The sequence below is a fragment of the Hemitrygon akajei genome, chromosome 5, assembly GCF_048418815.1.
Source record: "Hemitrygon akajei chromosome 5, sHemAka1.3, whole genome shotgun sequence".
Lineage (NCBI taxonomy): Eukaryota > Metazoa > Chordata > Chondrichthyes > Myliobatiformes > Dasyatidae > Hemitrygon > Hemitrygon akajei.
In genome coordinates this window covers 17,727,360-17,751,533 of record NC_133128.1, presented here as the reverse complement: position 1 = coordinate 17,751,533, position 24,174 = coordinate 17,727,360, and the positions used below count along the sequence as shown (strand labels likewise).

The window sequence follows — 24,174 nt, the reverse complement described above, 5'->3', positions numbered from 1 at the left end:
GTAACAATATGCACAAACTCTTTTTATGGGTATCTATTATGATGGACGTTTCAATGACAAACTCTGCCACCTTCTTCAGAGATGATGCTTGGGCATGTCTAGTCCGGTGGTATTTTTAACACTGTAGTCCATCCCTCCTGATTGGTCAGTCCTCATCCAATCAGATTTCCACTCCCCCACCTTGTTTACAATTGAATTCTAGGTCTTACCTAAAGAGAAACCTTCATCTTTGTTAAAATTCTCTTCCTCTAGTTTTATTTCAATGGTTTCCTTTACCAGGTGGTGCAGCACAGTAGTTTTGTCCCATCAAAGTCAATCCTATGGCCATTGCAAATGCAGTGTTCTGCTACCACAGATTTCTCCAGGTAACCCAAACGAAAACAGCTCCTGTGCTTCTGGATGCGAGTTTCCACCGTGCATCCTGTCTGTCTGATATATGCTGTTCCACAGTCACAGGGAATCCTGTAACCACCAGCTGACCAGATCATCTTTGGCCAGCATAACCTGTGAATTGAGCTTCATTACAAGTTTGTGGATGGTATTAATTTGGTATTTCTTTGGGATCCTGACGATCCTTCCAGAAACCGTGCAAGTATAGGGAAGATAGCCAGGAGCAACTGGTTTCTCCTTGTTGTTAGGTTTCCTGGTTTCTCTGTTGGCCCTTTTAAGGGCTGGATTGATTTCCTTCACCTTGTAGCCATTCTGTAAGAATGTTGCGCATAATCATCTTATTTCCTTGGGGAGATTCTCTGGGTCCAAAACAGTTTTTGCACGGTTAATCAAAGTAGAAAGAACAGTTGGGAGGCATGACAGTGTCTGTTATTCTTGAGGTACAAGTCCACGTGAGTGGGTTTCCGATAGATGCTATGTAAGAGGCTTCCATTTTCTGTCATATTAGAATATCCAGGAATGGGAGGCAATCATTCTTCTCCATCATTGAATGCAGATTCTGGATGATCCCGCCTACAGAGTTCTAAAGCAGGATCTCATGGATTCAATTGTTAGGATGACCTCCGCTTTAGTGAAGAAATCTGGACTGCCAGCAGATATATGCAAGACACCTCGGCCTCGGGTAATGGTGCCACCAAAACTTTATCGGCTCCCTGAGATGCGTAAGGAGGGTTTCCCCCGAGACCTATCATCTGTAGGATAGATTCTCTGACTTACTACCTCGCTAAGTATTAATGACCATGCTCCCTCAGTTTTTTGGTGGCTATGAGCATCACATCATGAATTCAACCAACTGTTGAACCTGGAGGTTTCAATCTGGTGTCTCTGTTCACAAGAATTCCCAATGAGGACAGCTTGGATCTCCTGCAGTCAAGGTTTGATCACCATTGACCTTTTTGAACACATTCTTACGTCAAAGTACTTCCTCTATAAGGGGAACTACTATGAACAAACGTATGGAGTGGCCATGTGATCGCCTTTGTCGTTGGCCATTGCTGATTTCTAAATGGAGGACTTAAAGGAGAGGGCTGTGACTTCATCGCCATTAGGCTCCAAATGTTTCAGATGCATTGATAATGCCTTCATAGTGTGGCCTGATGGACTCCAGGTACCCCACGACCATTTGAATGAACGCCTTAGCTCTGGACATTCTAATATGATGGTGGCCTTGTACATGGCGTCTGTTGGAAACCCACTTGTGCGGACTTATATCTCAATGATAACAGCCACCTCTCAACTTATAGCAGTTCTTCCTACTTTGATTAACTGTGTGAAAACTATTTTGGATCCAGAGAGTCTCCCGGAAGAAGTAAGATGATTATGTGTGAAGTTCCTACGGAATGGCTACAAGGTGAAGGGAATCAAACTGGCCATTAAAAGGACTGATAGAAAGACCAGGAAATCCAATAACAAGGAGGAACTAGTTACTATCACCTGTCTTCCCTATATTTGCATGGTTTCTGGAAGGATTCATCCTCGTCGTCGTGGTATCCTTGAAGGACGAGGATGATGGTCTTCGTTCCGCTGATCTATCACAGAGTGAAGATGCCTGTGCGTGTATTTGTTTAACATGTACTTGATGTTGCACTCCAAGAAGCACACGATACTTCACAAATCAACCGATTCCAGTGGCATGGAAACCACGACGATTGGAGCTGATGGATTTGTTGCAGCCTTCATCTGCTTTCACAGCCATTGAGTTCGAAGTAACTTCGTCCGCCTGTTCCACCATTGAGCTCTAGGTTGGATTGTTCTTTGTCAGGGACCTCACCCTCGACCTTACCGCCATGGGTGACCCTACCAGGAGCATAGCTCCAGACGGCATTGCTCTTGGGATCTCAGGACCACACAAGCTTCTCCACCGCAACAAGGTGACAATCCAGGGAGAAGTCTGGAAGGATTACCAGGATCCTGAAGAAATACCAAATTGATACCATCCAGAAACCCATAAGAAGCTGAAGTCACAGCTTATGAGTCAAAGATGACCTGGGACTCGGGTCATCTTTGACCCGCATCAAGGAGCACAGAAGGTGTATCTGTTTGAGTTACCCTGAGAAATCAATGGTAGCAGAACACTACATTCACAATGGCCGTAGGATTGACTTTGGCACTAAACTACTGTGCCACGCCAATAGCTTTTGGGATCACTTAGTAAAGGAAGCCATTGAAATACAACTGGAGGAAAAGAATTTTAATAAAGACGAAAGGTCTTGCTTTAAGTAAGAACTAGAATTCAATTGTAATCAAGATGAGAGAGCAAAACCTGATTGGATGAGGACTAACCAATCAGGAGGGACAGACTACGGGGGTATAAATACAGTCAGCCCTCTTTATCTGCAGGGGATTGGTTCAGAGACTCTCCCCCCCCCCCCCCCCCCCCACAGTGGATACCAGAAAACATGGATGCTCAAGTCCCTTATTTAACCTGGCTCAGTGTGGTGGTCTTTAGGACCCAGCGGAACCCCGGACTTTATTTAACATGGTCAGTGCAGTGGACGTTCGGACCTGGCAGTGCAGCTCTGAATCCGCAGTGCTTCTGTTCACGAAAATAATCACGATCACAATTGAAAATAAGGTGGAAGTAATAAAGCAATTGGAAAGAGGTGAAACACCATCGGTCATTGGAAAAGTGTTAGGCTACAGTCAGTCAACAATCGGAACAATTTTAATGGAGCGTGTGAAAGGCCCTGCCCCGATGAAAGCTACAGTTATTACTAAGTAATGCAGTGTTTTAATTATTGGAATACATATGTTTCTTAAGTGTTTTATATGCATAGAAAGGTAAGATATGTACTATATACTAAGAAAAATGTTTGACTAACTGACGTTAAATAATACCAGATGTACTTGTTCAGACTTCAAATCCAACTTAAAGACGGACTCAGGAACGGAACTCGTTCATAACCCGGGGACTGCCTGTACTTTTAAGTTATTTCTAGATTACTTATAATACCTAATGCAATGTAACTGCTATGTAAATAGTTGTTATACTGTATTGTTTAAGGAATAATGACAAGAAAAAATAGTCTGTACCTGCTCAAATAGTGAGTGCTGGAGAGAGAACTTCCGGGTTTTCCCGATCCGCGATTGGTTGAATCTGTGCATGCGGAATCCGTGGATAAGGAGGGCCGACTGTACCACCAGACTAGTCCTGCCCAGGCATTAAGTACCCAGTTGGAAGCCCAAGAAGGGTTTATTCATCATATACACTGGGAAAGCACTCAATCATTTTTCAATATGAAAACAGTTTTGGTATGTTAAACAGGATTTTATTTGGGATTCTGATATGGTAGGCAACATTTTCTGATAAATTTGCTGATGAATTTGTATTTTTGTTTTTCTGGGTTTTAAGTGCTGGTGCAGTTTGAAGGTTGGCTGAAGCCTTTTAGCTCTTATTATGGGTTCAACTGGGCTGCGTGAGGAAAATGGTAGGGAAGTGTTCCAAATTCAATCTAGGACCTGGAGATGACTTTAAAATTTTGGGTAAAAGGTATAGTTGTGATGTGAGGTGAAAAAGTCAAAGGTTGTATTTGGAGTTTGCTTTTAACTTGTATTTTTTATATTTTGGGATGTTTGTGCCATTGGGGGAAAAACAATACCCATCCCTAATTCTTTAAAGTAGTGATAAGCCATGTAGAATTGCTGCATTGCTTCTAAATGGGTTTCAGGATTTGCATTTGGCAATTTTGAAAGAATATGCTCCCACATATTTTCTTCCCTGAGGCAAGCAGTAGAGGTGGAAGGTTTGCTCTAGATTTCCATGCCGACATTGTCTCCAGTAGAGGTTGTGAGAGATGAAACCTGCATGCAAGCCTGGAGTTTCGATCCTGTCATCAGCTTAATTGGGGGCTGATACCCTCGATCAAATTGCAAAGGTCAGTGGGAGCATGGAATTTGAAGCCCGATGGCTGAAGCCTGAATGGGCGTTAGAGGGCTGTCCATGTGTAGCGGTGTGTGGGAGGGGTGAAAGGGACTTGTTTTGCTGCTTGTTGAGTTATGTTTTGTTGCATTCTGTGTTGTTCTGCTGAGCATTGTGGGCCTACTGTGTTGGCGCTGGAATGTGTGGCGACACTTTTTGGCTGCCCCCAGCACATCCTTGGGATGTGTTGGTTGTTAATGCAAACAGTGCATTTCGCTGTACGTTTTGATGTACATGTGATAAATAAATCTGAATTGGGGTTTAGAGGGTGTTTTCAGAAGTGTGTTGGTGAGTAATAGCATTTCCTTCCTTTGGTGGAACACAGTGCAGGCAGGTGAATGTTATGCTTCTGTGTTATAACAAGTCAGTAAAGACCTTTATTAGAACATATGTTTAAGGTCTATGAAGTACAAATTTCCTGAAAAATGCATGATTTTGAAAAACTCTTGGTTTGTATCATTGTCTTGTACCATAGCAAAAGAAATGGGGATGAGTTTGCATGTAGTATAGTTGACTTCCAGCAGCATAGTTAAGAAATGAGTCTTAGTGCTGTCAGTCATGTTGAGTTAACATGAGCAATAAAGTGGAGAAGATAGAATTCTATGGTGTTCAAAATGAAAAGCACTCTTGTAAAAGGAATTTGAAAATTATTAGCAACTTTACCTTTTCAGTGCCAAACAAATTAATTAGGTTTTTAGTTCTGCTGTATTTTCATCTTGATTTAATTAATTACCTCCCCACGCTGGATTTGGCTTCTTTTCAAAATGGACAAAACAACTAGAATCAAAGGCCGACTTTTCACTAAAATAACAACCATTGTAATTTCACACAAGCTTGTCAATGGCTTCCTTTCATCAGATTCTTGCTTTCTTTCCAGCTTGCTGAAAACTGCACTGTGTTGATGACTACTAAAATGTCACATGCAAGTTGATGCCATCTTAACCTCGAGTTTGCTTTTATTTGCTGTAAGCACGGCACTTAAAGCTCAAGTGTTGCAAAGCTCTTCAATTTAAGATTTATTTTTTATGTAATTGGTGTAATCCCAGAATCTGCATAAGATGTATTCAATCAATCTCAAACAAAATTACAACTACAAATAGTAACTACTTTGAGGCAATTTGTTCCTTGGTCTTCAATTCTGGCAACATCATTGTTTAACTTGCTGTCTTTGTTCCTTGTCAATCTATGTAAAAGTATGTTCAGTGTCATCACATAGAATAACAATCAAATGTACAAAATTCTACATGTTAATAACAATCTAATTTCCTATGAAGACATAAAATGAATTTTTTTTACAATTTTTCTATTGCTTGATATTGGTTCATTTACTCTTAATTTTTAACATAGAGCAGTGCAGTATAGTCCCTTCGGCCCACAATGTTATAAAGTCATAGAGAAGTACAGTAAATAGAAGGACCTTTAGGCCCATCTAGACCATGCCAAAACTATTTAAACTGCCTCTTCCCATCTACCTGCACTCGGACCATAGCAGTCTATACCCCTACTATCCATGTACCTATCCACACTTCTCTTAAACATTGAAACCAAGCTTGCATGCACCACTTGTGCTGACAGCTCATTCCATGCTCTCACGGCCCTCTGAGTGAAGACATTTTCCTTCACGTTCCCCTTAAACTTCTCACCTGTCAGCCTTAACCCATGACCTCAGGTTGTAGTCTTACCCAACCTCAGTGGAAAAAGCCAGCTTGCATTTACCCTATGTATACCCCTTATAATTTTGTATACCTCTATCAAATCTCCTCTCAATCTTCTATGTTCTAAAGAATACAGCCCTAATCTATCAATCTTTCCCTATAACTCAGGTCTCTTGTAAATTTTTACACCACTGTCTTGTATTCCTCAGATGCCTTTGTTCTACCGCACTGCTTAGTACCCTACTGTTCACTGTGTAAGACCTAACCTGGTTTGTCCTACCACAGTGCAAAACCTCGCACTTGTCTGCATTAAATTCCATCTGCCATTTTTTTCAGCCAATTTTTCCAGCTGATGCAGATCCCTCTGCAAGCCATGATAGCCTTCCTCACTGTCTACTACACCACCAATCTTGGTGTCATCTGCAAATTTGCTGAACCAATTAACCACATTATCATCAGCTATAGATGGGGGAAAAAACAAAGGACCCAGCACCGTATACCTGCGGCACACTAGTCACAGGCCTCCAGTTAGAGAGGCAACCACTATTGGAGTATAAAGTTGCACTGTTTGCTGTGTAACCAAAACTATGTAGTCAGCTTTGTATTTGCTATTTGCTATGTATGAATCCAATTTATTAGGAGAATGAAATCTCTGTATTGTCTCTGTACTATTGAACACATCAGTGACTTAAAGAATGTAGCCAAATAAGAAGATAATGGTGTGTTAATGAGAGGTGTAACCAAAACTATGTAGTCAGCTTTGTGTTTGCTATTTGCTATGTATGAATCCAATTTATTAGGAGAATGAAATCTCTGTATTGTCTCTGTACTATTGAACACATCAGTGACTTAAAGAATGTAGCCAAATAAGAAGATAATGGTGTGTTAATGAGAGGTGTAACCAAAACTATGTAGTCAGCTTTGTGTTTGCTATTTGCTATGTATGAATCCAATTTATTAGGAGAATGAAATCTCTGTATTGTCTCTGTACTATTGAACACATCAGTGACTTAAAGAATGTAGCCAAATAAGAAGATAATGGTGTGTTAATGAGAGGTGTAACCAAAACTATGTAGTCAGCTTTGTGTTTGCTATTTGCTATGTATGAATCCAATTTATTAGGAGAATGAAATCTCAGTATTGTCTCTGTACTATTGAACACATCAGTAACTTAAGAATGTAGCCAAATAAGAAGATAATGGTGTGTTAATGAGAGGCTAGCTAAGAGATAACTGTGGCCAGGGATGAGGTAACACGTGGTCCAAAAAGTAGATTAGAACATGATTAAGTTAATGGGTAAAAACAATAGTGGGAAGTCGGGAGCTGATGTACTGGTGATACGCAACTGTAGACCGATTGGATATGCTAATGCAACTAAACCAGGAGATTGCTATAAAAAATGCAATGCACAAGGATCGGTGGGCAATCAGCGATTAGCTCACTGACTGTCTCAGCTTTGATTTGCAAATTAAAGTTTAACACTTCTTGAAGAATCTTCTGCGTCTCCTGGTCATTTGTGGGGCACAAGAAACCACAACAAAACCACCTACTACCATTCTCTGGCAAAGCCAATATCTAATCTAATTTACAACTTCATCATCCTGAATGCTGACTGACTGGACCTTCTTGACCAGCCTCTCATGCAGGACCTTGTCAACTGTTGTCCATGTAGACAACATCCACTGCCTTCCCTTCATCTACTTTCCTGGTAATTCCCTTGAAAAACTCTTAAGATTAGTTAGACACAACCTACCATGCATGAAGCCATGCTGTCTATCCTTAATCAGTCCATGTCTGTCCAAATATTTAGATATCTGGTCCCTCAGAATACCTCCTAGTAACTTTCCCACAACTGATGTCAGACTCACAGGCCTATAATTCCCTGGTTTATGGTAAAAACTTTCTTTTTAAACAGCAGAGCAGCATTGGCTATCCTCCAATCCACTGGTACCTCCCCTGTTGCTAAGGATAAAATAAATGTCTCTGCTAGGACCCCAGCAACTTCTGCACCTGTCTCCTGTAGGGTCCGAGGGAACGTCTTGTCAGGCCCTGGGGATTTATGCACCCTGATTTGTCTTGGAGTAGCAAACACCTCCTCCTCTGTAATCTGTACAGGATCCATGAAGTTGATGCCACTTTGCCACTTTTGTAGACACCTTATCCATTTCCTGAGTAAATATAGAAGCAAAATACTTGTTTAAGATCTCCCCCAACTGTTTTGGCTCCACTGTTATTATTCTAGTCTTCTAGGGGACCAATTTTGTCCCTTGCAATTCTTTTGCTCTTAATGTATCTGTAGGATCTCTTAGGATTCTCCTTCACATTGTTTGCTAGGGCAACTTCATGCTGCCTTATAGACCTACTGATTTCTTAACTGTCCTTTTGTACTTCTTGTACTCCATAAGTACCTCATTTGTTCCTGCTTGCAGATACTTGCTATGCACCTCCTTTTCTCTCTCTCTTAACCAGGGCCTCAATATCTCTTGTAAACCAAGATTTCCTACATTTGTTACATTTCTTCTCCTTGTATTCTGATGGCCACATAAAACTTTGTACTGTCAACATTTTGTTTTCGAAGACCTTCCACTTACCAGGTACACCGTTGCCAGAAAACAGCCTATCCCAATCCACACTTGCCAGGTCATTTCTGACACCATGATAAATGGTCTTTCTCCAACTTAGAATCTTAACCCGCGGACCACAGCAATCTTTTTGAATATTTACTTTGAAGCTAACATTGTGCTGACCTTTTACCATACTCAAAGATCAATGTAATGCTTCCCTCCAATGTTGCCCTCCATTTTTCTTTCATCCATGGGCCTATCTAAGTCTCTTAAATGTCACTGATGTATTTGCCTCTACCATCACCCCTGGCAGCACATTTCAAGCACACACCACTCGTGTAAAAAGAAAATATTAAAAAATCTTCCTTTGATATCCCCTGCCCCCACTCTTTCTTCCAGTCACCTTAAAATTATGCTCTCTTGTATTGGGCATGTCCACCATGGAAAACATCTCTGGCTGTGCACTCTAATTACGCCTCTTATCATCTGGTACACCTTTATCAAGTCACCTCTTGTACTCCTCCACTCCAAAGAAAAAAGCCCTAGCTCACTCAACCTTTCCTTATGACATGCTGTCTATTATAGGCCGCATCGGGTAAATCTCCTCTGCACCCCCTCTAAAGCTTTACTTGAAATTTTTTGTACAGAGATTTCAGCTTGGGTTTACAGTTAATGTTTTTGGTTAATTGTCATGCCTATAGTCCTTAAAAGAAAAGATTTAAAGATATCAGTGGAATCATGCTCCAATATTGGTGTTAGCCCACTTGGTCCTTTATAAGAATTGCGATGACTTTTAGATATTTCTTCCTCCTTTGTCAGATCTAAAAGTGGATTTGTTTTCTTTCTGGCTCCCTGGATCTTAAATAAGGAAACACCATTATGGCATTCGACCTTATTAATTGCTGTGATTACTCTGCTGAAATACTTGATACAGATTACAATCTCACCCTGTTCTCCTTGCATTCAATTTTTCTGTTGTTTAAGATATTGAAAAATTAGAAATGCAGTTTTCCAAGGTTTTTTAAAATCCATTTCCTGTTGTGGTTCAGTCCTGTGCTCCCTTGAGAATCAAAGAAATGCTGGAACTGTTATAGTGTGGGAGGCCCATTTGCTCTGCCAGGTCCCAGAGACTTAACAATATGCATTATTGTTTATGTGCTTATCCAATTGCGCCTTGAGGGCAACAAGACAGAAATACTCGGAGAACTAAGCCTGTCAAGAAGCATTTGTAGAAGGAGAAACCAATCAATTTTTGGGCCCATGACCCCTCTCAGAATGAGTGGAGGGTTTACAGTTCTCAAAGCAGAGTTGGGCAGGAAGAGGGGTGTAAACCAAAAAAAAAACTGGAAAGGAAGGTGGAACAAGCCAGAATAAGGTGGTAAGGGGAGGGGAAGGAGGACAAGTTGGAAAGTGAAAGGTGAAGCCAGATGGGTGGGGAATTTAAGTAAGAAGCTGGAAGGTGATAGATTATGTGCCGTGTCATATGACATGGACAGTCATGGTCTCATGACCATAATTGTATATGGCAAATTCTTCTTCAGAAGTGGTTTGCTGTTGCCATCTTCTAGGCAGTGTCTTTACAAGGCGGGTGACCCCAGTCTTTCTCAATACTCTTCAGAGGTTGTCTGCTTGACGTCAGACTTGTGATACACACCAGTTGTTCATACGACCATCCACCACCTGCTCCCATGGCTTCACATGACCCTGATCCGTGGGGCTAAGCAGATGCTACACCTTGCCCAAGGCTTGTGGAGGGCAAGGATTGCCTTGCACCTCCTTTGGTAGGGACTTATTTACACCCCACCACCCAAGGTGATAGGTGGTAAATGTAAAAAAGGCTGGGGAAGAAGAAATCTGTTAGGTGAGGAGAGTGGATTATGGGAGGAAAAGGAGAAAGGGCACCAGGGGAAGGTGATAGGTGAGGAGAGGAGATAGGTAAGAGGGAAGGGGGGAGATACTACTGGAAGTTAGAGGAATCTAAGTTCATGCCATTTAGGTTGGAGGCTACCCAGATGGGATGTGTGTTGTTTCTCCAAGCTGAGGAACAGCATATGGCAGTAGAGGAGGTCATAGAATGACATGTCGGAATATGAACGGGGATTGGAATTAAATTGGTTGGCAACAAGGAAATCATGTTTTTTGCAGATGAGTGAAGGTGCTCATTGGGTCTTGCCAATGTAGAGGAGGCTGCATTAGGAATACAGGTTACTGTGGATGACCCATAATGGTTATTATGGCTATTTTCTGCACCTCATTTAACTGATGCGTTAATAAAGGGATAAAACTGTTTCAGTAGGAATTCATTTTCTTGAGAGAATTCACAAGTCTGCTTTTTTAAAGATGCATTTTCTTTAATGATTTGGAAATCATGTCTGCACATAGTGATGAGAATAATTGAATATAAAATAAGTGAAACACAAAATATTCCAAAACAATGATTGAAAAACATGTAGAGGAGATGCAAAAAGGGAAAAGCGTATAGGCGGGTGTGAATGTAGAGCAGAGGCAGCAAAAGGCGAACAACATAAGAGGTTGTTTAAGCAGCTAAGTTAATGAAAGGATGAGGAAAATGAGACATTCCGCCCCAGATGCACAAGTATATCATTAAAGAAATACCAATTTTTTTTCCCAGTCATGTTTCGGCAAATCAACTTGTACTTCAAAATGAAAATAATTTGCTGCCTCTTTCTGAAAATGAGCATTTTGAGATAGTCCAGTGTCTTTTGTCATGTAGGCTTGCAGAAGTTTATTATTGTCTACATACTGTAGTATGGAAATGGGCCAAAAGATTCAACAAGCCTATGTTAATGACTCATGCTTTACCCACTTTACTCATCCTGGCTGAACATGAAGTGCTGTTACATTCTGATTATGCTAGCTCATATCAATGCAAGGCCCTTGTTAAAGTCATAAATGATTCAAGTTCTTGCCAGTACTAAATCTATTAAATTCCTTTGTTGTGAAGTCATATTTATGATTGATTTATATTACCTGTGGAAGTGAAATGTCTGATATAAATATATAAATTGAATCATTTTACTCTTGCATTTAGGTGATCAGGCGCGAAATTTCTTTCTTCAGTCTGGATTGCCTCCACCTGTTCTTGCACAAATATGGTAAGTCCATTTGTTTCCTAAAATTATGATTTTAAGCAATTCTGTTTTGATTTGGCAATGAAAGAGCAATATGTTTTGAACGAGGTGCCTTAATGAAGCAGCAAGGTAAAGGGTGAAAGGTGAGATGAACTGGATCTTCAGAATGCAATTTGTTATCACTGACTTATGACATGGTTTATTGTTTTGCAGCAGCAGTACAATGCAAAGACATAGAATTACCATAAATTATAAAAAATATTGCCAAATGGTGTTCATACACCATTCAAAATTCTGGTGGAGGCAAATAAGCTGTCTGAGTTGTTGATTATGGGTCTTCAGGCTTCTGTACCTCCTCTTTGATGGTAGTAAAGGTATCAGAGCAGGTCCTGAATGGTGAAGGTGTTTAGTGATGGATGCTGTCTTCTGAAGGCAACACATTTAAAGGGAAATTACAGGTTGCATATTGCAGAAATAACAGTTCAAAAGATGAATATCTAATAGTTTTGTGAGCTGTCTGCAAAACATCTCTATATATCACCAGCACTGTCTTGGTTGTAGACTGAAAAGTTACAGAAAGTGGTGGATACAGCTCACTCCATCGTAGACAAAGCGTTCACCACTATTAAGTACACTTACAAGGAACGCTGCCATCAAGTGTTATCCACCATCAAGAACCCCCACCATCCAGGCCATGCTCGCTTCTTGCTACTGCCATTGGTCCCACATCATGAGGTTCAGGAACAGTTATTACCCTACAACCATCAGGCTTTGAACTGGAGTAGATAATTTCACTTGCTTCAACTCTGAACTGATTCTACAACCTATGGACTCACCTACAACATCCCTACTTGTTCTCAGTGTTAGTTATTTTTTATTTGCACAATTTGTTTTGCTTTGTACATTGGTTGTTTGTCAGTCGTTGTTGATGTATACTTTTTCGTAAATTCTGTGTATTTCTTATTTTCCTGTAAATATCTGCAAGAAAATGAACTTCAAAGTTGTATATGGCAGCATATAGGTACTTTGATAATAAATTTACTCTGACTCTGACATATCTTGAAGATGTCCTCAATGATGGTGAGTATTGTTCCTGCAGTTGGGGCTGGCTGAGTGTACACACTTTCTGCCTTTTAAGTATGTTAGTTGCTTTTTACCTGACAAGCAGACATATTATTATTGTATTGTTATTATTATTTTCAAATTATTATTTTATTTGGAAATACAATTTGCTTTGGGAGTGGAGTGATTTAGAATTGAAATGTGTAGGAATTTCTCAGGGGCTGATGATTCTCTGGAATTGTATTCCCAAATGTTCTGGAGGCTAGACATGGGTACTATCTAAAGGGATGATGATAAATTTTTGAAAAATCTAGGGAATTGAGGGTTGTGAAGATTATGGTGCCAGAGAACAATGTGACCAAAGGTGACTTCCTTCAGACAGTTCATGAAACAACTTATTTTACTTCTTCTTTCAAATATGATTCAATGACTGTTTCAATTACTTTGTGGTTGTTTTATATTCTGTGTTTTTCGCTTCTTTTATTGTGTTTGTGCAAACTGTTCTTTTTTTATATATGCTGGGTATTTGATGTTTTCTTTGAACGGGTTCCATGATGTTCCTTTGTTTCGTGGCTGTGGAAAGACTAATCTCAGGGTTGTATATTGCATATGTACTTTCATAATCAGTGTACTTCAAATCTTTAATTAATACAATCAAGCAAAGTCACAGTAATTTTTGATAAGATAAATGATACTTGACATATTTGCCGATTCTCCCCAGGAAATTATTGAGTGTTGGAATGCCCTGCAATTGTTTCTGTTTTGTGGTTTTTGTGTTTTATATGCAAGTCATCATACCAATCAACAAATCTACAATAGAGCCCACTTCGGTGAAGATTTGTGTCAAACATGTCATTGCCCAGCAACTTTTCTTAGTCTTTCTCACTACATTATTGCACAATGTTTTTTAAAAAATTGCCTTTTTTTTTGTTTTCATGAAAGTAGTCTTCAAATCCAATAGGAAACTGATCCACCTACAGGGTCAATAGTGATGCAATGGTCCACTAATAATACTTGCACATACTTGGAGGTCAAGCTCCCAAAACCTCATTGGCGTACACTAACACACACCTGAAGATGGGTATTAAATTCAATATTCATAATGGAGATGGTTCTCTCTGTACATCTGCCTGTACTGCACCACACTGCCCTCCAGCAGTAAATCTTCACTCCAAGGTCCTGTTAAACATGGCCCTCTTGCCATATCTCCAAAGGCATCCATAATGAAGTCAGACATCATTGATGAAATTTGCTACCACTTTCAGGCCCTTAGTCAGTTTGAGGAAAAGGGTATTTAAAAATCAGGATCATGACTTTGACGTAAAACTAGTGATCTACTAGGTAGTTGTGATCTGTGGTTTACTTCCCCAATCTGTGCTATCCACTATAGACATATGTGCAATAATGTGATTTGTTTTTGTGGTTACTGAACAGGATGAATAACTCAAGTGAGGTTGTTTAGTTATAAATTGCAGTTCCCGAGAAAGCTCTGAGAACCTATTGGGATGTACACTTAGTGGCCGCATTATTAGGAACACATGTACACCTTGTTACTGTAAATGTCTAATTAGCCAGTCATATGGCAGCAACTCAATACATAAAAGCATGCATAGAAGCATAAGAGGTTCATTTGTCGTTCAAACCAGGCAGCAAAATGGAGAAGAAATGTGATCTAAGTGACTTGACCGCAGAATGACTGTTGGTGCCAGATAGGCTGGTTTGAGTATCTCAGAAACTGCTGATCTCCTGAGATTTTCATGCACAGCAGTCTCTGGAGTTTACAGAGGATGACGCAAAAAGAAAAACAAAAATCATTCAGTTGAGTTGCAGTGAGTGAAAAAGCCTTGTTAATGAGAGAGGTCAGAGGAGAATGGCCAGACTGCTTCAAGTTGATAGGAAGGCAACATTAACTCAAATAATCACACAATACAACAGTGGTATGCAGAAGAACCTCTGAACACACAATACATTGAACCTTGAAGTGGATGGGCTACAGAGGAAGAAGACCACAAACATGCAATAAAGTACCCAATAAAGATGAGGTACCCAATAAAATGGCCACAATGTGTATATTATCATTACACAGTTTTCTAATAGGACAGTTGCACTACAAAGGCTACAGGCCCTCTGATTTGTGGATTTCAAACAGAAATAAACCTCATTGATGCATTTGACCAACTCTTAAAGGCTGTCAAACATGTCCTTAATTTTTAGTCAGTGGTTTGTGTTTAGATGGAATGCTTTGACCCAGCTATTATAAATGTATAACTACAAAATGAACAGACGTTTTAATGGTGATGAACAGGATGGTTTGAGTATCTCAGAAACTGCTGATCTCCTGAGATTTTCATGCACAACGATCTCTGGAGTTTACAGAGGATGGTGCGATTAAACAAAGAACATCCAATGAGCAGCAGTCTTGTGGCTGTAAACACCTAGTTAATAAGAGAGGTCTGAGGAGAATGGTCAAACTGGTTCAAGCAGACAATAACTCAGATAACTAAGCACTACAGCAGTGGTGTGCAGAAGAGCATCTTTGAATGCACAGCATGTTGAACCTTGAAGTAAATGGGCTACAGCAGTGGAAGACCATGAACATACAGGGAGGTAGCTAATAGGATGGCCACTGAATATAACTGTAGTAGCAAGTGCTTCATGAATGGTCAATCAAGTTACTGGCAAACATTCAGTTGTGATTGTTATTATTTGTTTGCCTCCGCAGGGCTTTGGCTGACATGAATAATGATGGAAAGATGGATCAAATGGAGTTCTCTATAGCCATGAAATTGATCAAGCTAAAACTACAGGGTCATCAGCTTCCCTCGTCACTGCCTCCCATCATGAAACAAGTACCAATGGCTGTTCCAACACCAGCATTTGGTTAGATCCACATTCTTCTACTGAACACTTAGTTTTATTTATTCTGTTTGTTATTGACTTGAGTAGCTCAATTTTGAAAGCTCGGCTGTTATGTTTTGCTACCTGTTGTTCACTGTTCGAGTGGCAGTGGTGTAATATTTTTTTCCTCTTCTGTCAAGGTATAGCCAGTGTTCCAGCTTTGTCCTCCATGGGTTCAGTAGCACCTTTGTCAATGGCGCCCATGCCAGTTGTGGGGATGTCACCACCACTGGTTTCTTCTGTTCCTGCAGTTGGAGTCCCTGCACTAGCCAATGGGACACCTTCGATGGTGCAGCCTATAGCTGCCTTTGCTCATCCGGGTGAGTATGTACTTTGATAATAAATAAATTTACTTAGAATTTTTGAACAAAAATGGTAATTAAGTATGTAAAAATGAATTGGTTTTGACGATGACTTTTGTATATTGGATGATAGCAAATGCAAGAACTTGTTTAGATCAAGCAATCCTGATGTCCTGTCTTCACTCATGTTATCTTCTGATTTTGTCTCTCAATTCCTTTGGGAGGAGAGGGGTGGTCAGAATCTCACAGTAATTTATTGGATACTGAAAGGCTGAAATAGCGTGGACATGAGAACATTTCCATTAGTAGGGCAGTCAAGGATCCAGGGGTACAGCCTCAGAAAGAAGGGATGTTCCTTTAAAACGAAGATGAGGATGAATAGCCAGAGGTTAGTGAACCTATAATTTGTTGTCTGTGGTGACCAAGTCACTAGGTATATTGAAGAGATTGATAGGTTTTTGATTGGTTAAATGTTACAGAGAGAAGGTAGGAGAATGGGGTTGAAAATAAAATCAGCATGATTGACTGACAGAGCAGACTTGCGGGCCAGATGTTCCAATTCTTCTATATCTTAAATCTAGATCTGGGTGGCAGGGTGGAGATGTGCATCTACCAAAGGAGGTATAAGGTGCTCCTTCCCTCTTGTTAGCTTGCAAGGTATAGCACCTACTTAGCTGCCGATCACGGTCAGGTAAAGCTATGGGAGCATTTGGTGGATAGTTGTATGAGGAGCTGGTGCATATCACAAGTTCTGGTTATGCGACAGCTGACGCCAGGCAAACAATCTCTGAAAAGTATTGACAGTGACTGGGATTACTTGTCTTGTAAAGACACTGCCCAGAAGAAAGCAATGGTAAACCACTTTTGTACAAAAATTTGCCAAGAAAGTCATGGTCATTGAAAGATCCTGATAGTCTACATCATACAACACAGCACATAATGAACAAACGATCTCTTATGATTTTATTGTCTTCTCCAGAAATGTATTCAATTTTCTCTTGAAACAGTTTAAACTGTTCATTTTATTAGACTTGATAAGGTACTGCACAGCTATATTGCCCTTTGAGTGGGAAAATAAACCTGTTTGACCTGACTTCCCTTAACTTTTTAACTTCAACCTATATCTGTTTGTGGATCTCTTGACATGATTGAGCAAGTAGTTTTTTGAACGAACCAATCGGTTAATAATGCAGAGAATATCATTTATTTTTTCCCGGCTTTGTGTTGTTAAGATTGAAAACCAACAACAACCTTTACTTCTGTCATCAAAATTTTTAATTTCCGATTTGTATTCACACACCTCTGAGGAATATTTAGATGACCAAAATGAAATAAGTTAACATAGTTGCAAAGATATTGCAATTGAGGAAGAATATAAAAATTTAGCTACAAAACTTTATAGAGGTTTAAGGAGACCTCTTGGTGAGTTTCCATAACTAATTTTGTTTTTAAACAAGTCCAGTCTCTGTTACTAGTTATGCCTCTGCCAGAATATTATCTACTAAACTTTTAAGAAAGTATCATTGCTCTGAGTTGATATAGGACAGATTTATCAGAATAATCAAGATATGTTGCAAGATTAGAGAAGCTGGAATTTCCCTTATAACAGCAAAGTATAAGATGAGAAATTTATTCTTCTTAACCCATCACTCCTGCTGCGGCATAGGCAGCCAACAGCAGCTCGGCAGAGCCCTCTGTCCTGGGCCAGTCTTTCAAGGTGTAACCATTTGAAGGTCCTTCCTCACCCACGGATGAGACCTTTAGAGCTTCTACTGACATTTCTGTAAAGCTGTGTTTTATGGGATATGGTTGCTAGCCCATACCCAACCCTCCTCCTTTCGCAACTGGGTTTGCGTCTGTCCATGGCGGAGTTACTTACAAATTTGCCATTTACTAATTTGATCTGGTGTCCTCTCATTTGTACTCCTGATTTGTTTTCCTTCATCCCACTTGGGAGAAGGGCACTTTTCCCCCTCATTTTCCATATCAAACTTAATATTTTAGTTCTCTTGGGAATGAATTTTGAGTCCACTGTTTGTAGCTCCCTAAGAATTTGGACATACTTTGTTTCCCATTCTCATTGACCAGAGAGCTCAAATATAATGTTTTAGTGTGAATTTCATCAACTGTAAGAACAGGGATGCCACATGGAAGTGTTGCTCTGGGCACAGAGGCCATATACAAGAAACCTGCAAGGCAAGCCAAATAGTGGTACTGTGGCAATCACTACACTTGAAGTTGAGGGGCTATGGGAGATGCTTCACAGGACTCACCTGTCCCCTGTAATTCAGTAAGTCTCCATTAACTCAATTTTCTTTCCTCAATGCTTTAAATTTGGAGTGAATTAACTATACTCCCATTTAATAATGAATCTGGTGTGCTAAGAGTTGAACACATGAGAGTAGTGGTTAAGGAAAGAGGGATGAAATCTCAAAACACTTCGTGAAAGAGGGCAGAATATTGTCAAAGAAGGGAGTGGGCAATGATGTATGTTAAGATTGGATAGACCAATTTAAAAATGATTTATTGATGTTCCTGAAAACATGGGTTAGTACGATGCAGGTAACTTTGCACATGTTCTTGAAATTAATCTGTTTCCACTAGTGGTACTAGAGGAGGTGGTGGTGAAGGGAGAAAGAAATCAAAAGATGTACACTTGTGATCAGATCATAAAAATGGGGGGGGGGGGGGGGGGAGAGTTACCAAGGCAGGTGGTTTAAAAACACCAGAGGTATGAGAATACACAAAATGACTGTTATTCTTTAAATCCCACATAGGAGCCACATTGCCAAAGAGTTCTTCCTTCAGTCGTTCGGTATCAGCCTGTCAAACAAATGGAACAAAACTACAAAAAGCACAGTCATTCGATATGGGAAATGTAAAGTGAGTTGTTCAATGAAATTTAAGTTTCATGTACACAAAATGCTGGAGGGGCTCAGCAGTTCAGGCAGCATCTCTGGAAATTAATAAACAGTCAACGTTTTGGGCCAAAACCCTTCTTCAAGACTCAAAAGGAAGGGGGAAGAAGCCAGAATATGTGTTATATAATAATGAAATGTTGAGTTTACTCATTTCCATAGATGCTGCCTGACCTGCTGAGTTTATCCAGCAATTTGTGTATTTTACTCTGGTTTTCCAGCATCTGCAGAATTTCTCGTATTTAAAATTCTGTACTTGCAGTGATGCATAGACCTTGATCAGGCAGAAGATACAGAAGTCTTAAAGTATGTATCACTAGGCTCAAGGACAGCTTCTAGTCCACTATTATTATATTGTTGACTGGACGACTTGTATGATAAGATGGAATCTTGACCTCAATGCCTTACCCATTGATTCTAACCTTGATAACCTAGATACCTTGTTATGATCTTATGCTTTATCATTTACCTGCACTTCACTTTTTCAGTAGATTTTACATGTTGTCTGCATTGCTATTGTTTTACCTTGTACTAGTTTAATTCACTGAGTACTGATTTGATCTGTATAAACAGTAAGATTTTCATGGTATCGTAGTACACCTTGACAATAATGCACCAATATGAGAACCGGTAGTTTTCTTCTTTAATTGCTTCTTTGTTCTGTTTATTGTGTTTCAACTAATAGGCTGTTTCTGGACATCTGGTTTAAAATAGGTTGCAAGAATAATTGTCTTACTCTGTTTGTTAGTGCATTGCCCAGCTTTCAATTCTTGTACAATAGTAGTGTGGCTGGGATCATGACTTTCTGTGCAGCAAGTACTTCCAGTATACACAAAATTTTCAAATAAAGTAGTCTTTTAGCAAGGACAGATTTTTCTTTTTAAATTTTGTGATGCTGACTAATGGAGGCTTTTTTCTCAGAGTAAGATACCCAGATAACATACATGATCACTTGCTAAAATAATATGAATTTTGACTTGTGGCAAGCTTTACTTTTAAAGTTATTCTTGACGTAGTGCTTTCTTAGTGACAAACTTGATATAAGTTGAAAACATTTTTCTGGGTGTTCAGTTTTAATACAAGGCTCGCCACGAAAGTACACATACAAAATGCTGGAGGAACTTAGCAGGTCAGGCAGCATCTATGGAAGAGTGTAAAGATTTGATGCTTTGGGTCGAGGCCCTTCTTCAGGACTCAGCCCAAAGCATTGACTGTTTACTCTTTTCCATAGATGCCGTCTGACCTACTAATTCTCCAGCATGTATTTTATGTGTGTGTTGCTTTGGATTTCCAGTATCTGCAGATTTTTCTCGTGTCTATGATTCCCCACAAAGGTGAAAGTAGAATTTATATGTACAATGTCCTGTGTATGTTACTAAAAAGAGCTTCTTTGGTTTGTTACGAGTAGGAATGCTTCTTTGTCTGTTAAAAGTTTCTCTCGGCGTTGTTTCACTTTAGAATGGCGGATATGGTAATTGTATTCACTTGTTAATCAATGGGGAATGTTATTGTGTTTTGTGAGGCTGGGACCTTGGGGGAGGGGTTGCGCGGGCTTGAGGAGTCCGGAGGGAGACGCCGAGGAAGGAGGACGTGCGCTCGGGAGACCACCGGGGAGTCCGAAGTGAGAGTTTCGGGAGGACGACCACCTAGGAGTCGAATGGTTCGCTGGATGAGCTCCACCGATGTGCACTAAACTGACTGAACTTTGATAAGTTGGCGCCTTTTGTTTTTTTCTTGTATATATATATATATATATATATATATATTGTACTGCCTAATACTCTTTTAATTTTAGTAAACTCTTTAAAGTGTATGTCATACCGGTATTTGTTGTGAGTTTGATACTACCGGCGGGGCGCGAGGCATAAACGCGATTCTCACAGCACCTGCGTGTACGGGAGGTGGGTTGGTGTGTGGCTGGATCTCTTTTTCCCCTAGACATATACCAGCCTGTTGGGTAAGTGTTACATTTGTGGGGGCTCGCCCGGGATTGGATTATCAGGGGGCTGTGGAATCGCGCAGGTAGTGAGGGAAATGGAGAGAGAGAAAACTGTTCTCTGGTGCCGATTTGAAGGTGTACCGGTACAGTACGCATGCGTAGTGAGCGGAGTGGATTTTCGAGTTTCGGGAGACGCGTTAGTGCGGGGGTTAAGTTTGGTGAAGGGTATGGGGCAGGTAGAATTAGTAGCTAGACGGTGTGGTAAAGTGATGGAGTCTAGTTGGGTGTTGGTTCGTACGAGTGCTGACGTCAGGACATTGGAACTGCCGGCGACGGTCAGTGTACCGGGGGAGGAGGGGCCGTGGGGGATCCACACCCTCTCCGAGGATGAGGAGACATTGGAGGAGGAGCTAGAGCTAGAGGAAAACCCCGGAGAGGTGGCAGGCACTAGCAAAGGGAGGAGGGAGGAGGGGGTCGTGACTAGGCCCCGCTCCCCAGGTAGGGTGGAAGCCTCCGAGCTGGCAGCCGCACTTAACTCCCTGGTGGGAGTGGCCGAGAGGCCACGGCTGAAGCTGGGGGTGTTCTCCGGAGCCAAGCCTACTCCGGACGGGGAGGTGGACTATGAGACCTGGTTCGAGCATACGTCCTTGATGTTAGAGGAGTGGCCAGGCTCGGAGGAGGAGAAGAGGCAGCGATTGGTGGGAAGTTTGAGGAGTTTAGCAGCCAAAACAGTTCGGGAGTTGAAAGCTGAAAAGTCTGGGGCCTCAGTGGAGGAATGTATAGAAGTTTTGGAGGGAGCGTTTGGGTTGTCAGGGGAACCCTGGCTGCTTTTAGCAGAGTTCCAACGCCTGGAACAATGGAGAGGGGAAAAGCTCTCCGAGTACATATTTAGGATGGAGGGGATGCTCTCGGGGCTGCGGCGCCGGGGGGTAGTGAAGGCACCGGATGTGGCTAGCGTGAGGATGAGTCAGTTATTCAGTGGCTCTCTGGAGGAGGACAAGGTGGCGTGGACTATCCGGCAGGCTTATAGGAAAGGCCCCCCTCCATCGTTCGGGCAACTGATTAGAGAGGTGCGGGAGGAGGAGAGAGCGTTGGGGCGGAAAAGGGGCGCGGGCCTACGGGAGCGACCCTCAGTGATACAGGAAGTGGTGGCTGGGTGGAGGAATGACAACCCACTGAGGGGTAGAGAATCCCCTCTGGAGGGGAGGGACAGGGGAGGTACCCACTCTCAGGGGCGACCAGTGCCGTGGGTTGGGAGTGGGAGTCGTCCTGGGAGAGGAGGGGCGGCAGGCAGCGTGTGCTTTAACTGTGGGAAAGCGGGGCATTTCAGGCAGGACTGTGGGCGGCCGAGGGTGTGCTATAATTGTGGAGAGGAGGGACACTTTAGGTGGGATTGTGAGAGACAAGCAGTTCCGCGGAGGACAAGCCCCCCGGCGACTAAGAAGGGGGAGGTGTCGGGAAACTTAGGAGAGGCTCAGTGAGGGAACGGACTGGAGCCTCTGGAGGAACACGTTCCCAGAGATCAGCCAGGGGACCACCGGGTGCCCACCCCTCTATTCCAGATGGGCTGGTAGGACCCCGTGCCAGTGTGGGTCTACGGATAGAGGGAGTTTACGCAAAAGCCGTTCTGGATACGGGATCGCAGGTGACCTTATTGTACCGGTCTTTCTACAACCAATATCTAAAGCATTTGCCCGTAACCCCATTTGACGCCCTGCAGATTTGGGGTGTGAGCGAGGGTGACTACCCGTACGATGGGTACCTATCGGTGAGATTGGAGTTCTCAGAGGGCGATGTGGGAGTGTCCGAAGCTATTGAGACGTTGGTGTTGGTGTGTCCTGACCCGGTGGAAACTGGTGGTGCTGCCCTCCTGGTGGGGACTAATTCCCCCGTTGTGCGACGGCTCCTGGGAGCTTGTAAGGAGAAAGCGGGGGAAGACTTTCTGGAGACCCTCTCGGTGCATCCAGTGTTTCGAGCAGTGTTCGAAGAAGGGGTTGCCTCACTAGGACTGGACCCGGAGTGTAAACGCGGGACGGTGTGGTGTACGCAGGCGAGACCCAAGGTGATCCGACCCGGGGAGGTAGCACTAGTGATGGGGACCCCCAGATTCCCAGGAGTGCCGACGGCCGAAGCCCTGTTAGTAGACGCCCCGGACGATCTTGAAGGGGAGACACGATTTCCGGCGGGGGCGCTGGTGAGGCCCGAAGTGCAGAGACCAGGGGTGGTACATGCGAGGCGTATAGCTATAAGTGTCAGGAACACCACGGCAAGAGAAATCACCTTTAAGAGGGGAATGCCGCTGGCACATCTGTTCCCGGTGACGGTAATGTCTAGCGCACCGGTGAGAACCCCTAACGTGGAGGGATCGGAGCATCGAAGGAAGCTGACCGCTGAAGACTTTAACTTCGGGGATTCCCCTGTGTCGCCGGAGTGGAAACACAGACTAGTGGAGAAGATGCTGAAGATGGAAGCTGTTTTTTCTCAGGGCGAGTTTGATGTTGGCTGCTCCAAAAGCACTCGCCACACCATCCGGGTGACGGAGGACACCCCGTTCAGAGAGAGATCCCGGCGGCTGGCTCCGGCAGATGTTGAGGACGTGCGGCAGCACCTGCGCAAGTTGAAGGAGGCCGGAATCATAGCTGAGTCCCGAAGTCCTTATGCGTCCCCAATAGTGGTGGCACGGAAGAAGAATGGGCGAGTGCGCATGTGTGTTGACTACAGGACGTTGAATCGGCGAACTGTCCCTGATCAATATACCGTCCCAAGAGTGGAAGATGCGCTGGCCTGCCTGAGTGGTGCGAAGTGGTTCAGTGTGCTGGATTTAAGAAGTGGGTATTACCAGATCCCAATGAGTGCGGCTGATAAAGAGAAGACCGCTTTTATCTGCCCGCTGGGGTTCTTTCAGTTCGAACGAATGCCCCAAGGCATATCGGGAGCCCCAGCCACCTTCCAGAGGCTCATGGAGAGAACTGTGGGGGATATGAATCTGTTAGAGGTGCTGGTGTACCTGGACGATTTGATAGTGTTTGGATCGACTCTGGAGGAACATGAGGAGAGGCTGTTGAAGGTGTTGGACCGGCTTAATGAAGAAGGGTTGAAGCTTTCCCTGGACAAATGCCAGTTCTGCAAGTCGTCGGTTAACTACGTTGGTCATATCATTTCGCGAGAGGGAGTGGCTACTGATCCAACCAAGATAGAGGCCGTGACCACCTGGCCGAGACCCCAGAAAGTGGGTGCTCTGCGCTCATTTTTGGGGTTCTGTGGGTATTACCGGCGATTTGTGAAAGGATACGCCAAAGTGTGTCATCCGTTGACTCAGCTGTTGTGTGGCTATCCCCCGGTGGGAAAGAAACGGACGGGGGACCAGAGGCAGGA

General features: G+C 42.4%; 1 protein-coding gene across 4 annotated transcripts in view; it reads left to right on the top strand.

Annotated features, from left to right (window-relative positions):
• Nucleotides 1–24,174, top strand: part of itsn1 (intersectin 1 (SH3 domain protein)) — a 233,172-nt gene that overhangs the window by 54,440 nt on the left and 154,558 nt on the right. For all 4 annotated transcript variants that reach the window (XM_073044892.1, XM_073044891.1, XM_073044890.1 and 1 more), the window contains exons 4-7: nucleotides 11,641–11,704; nucleotides 15,465–15,622; nucleotides 15,781–15,960; nucleotides 18,720–18,825. In XM_073044892.1, coding sequence (XP_072900993.1) covers nucleotides 11,641–11,704; nucleotides 15,465–15,622; nucleotides 15,781–15,960; nucleotides 18,720–18,825 — 508 coding nt within the window. The remainder of the gene's footprint in view (nucleotides 1–11,640; nucleotides 11,705–15,464; nucleotides 15,623–15,780; nucleotides 15,961–18,719; nucleotides 18,826–24,174) is intronic.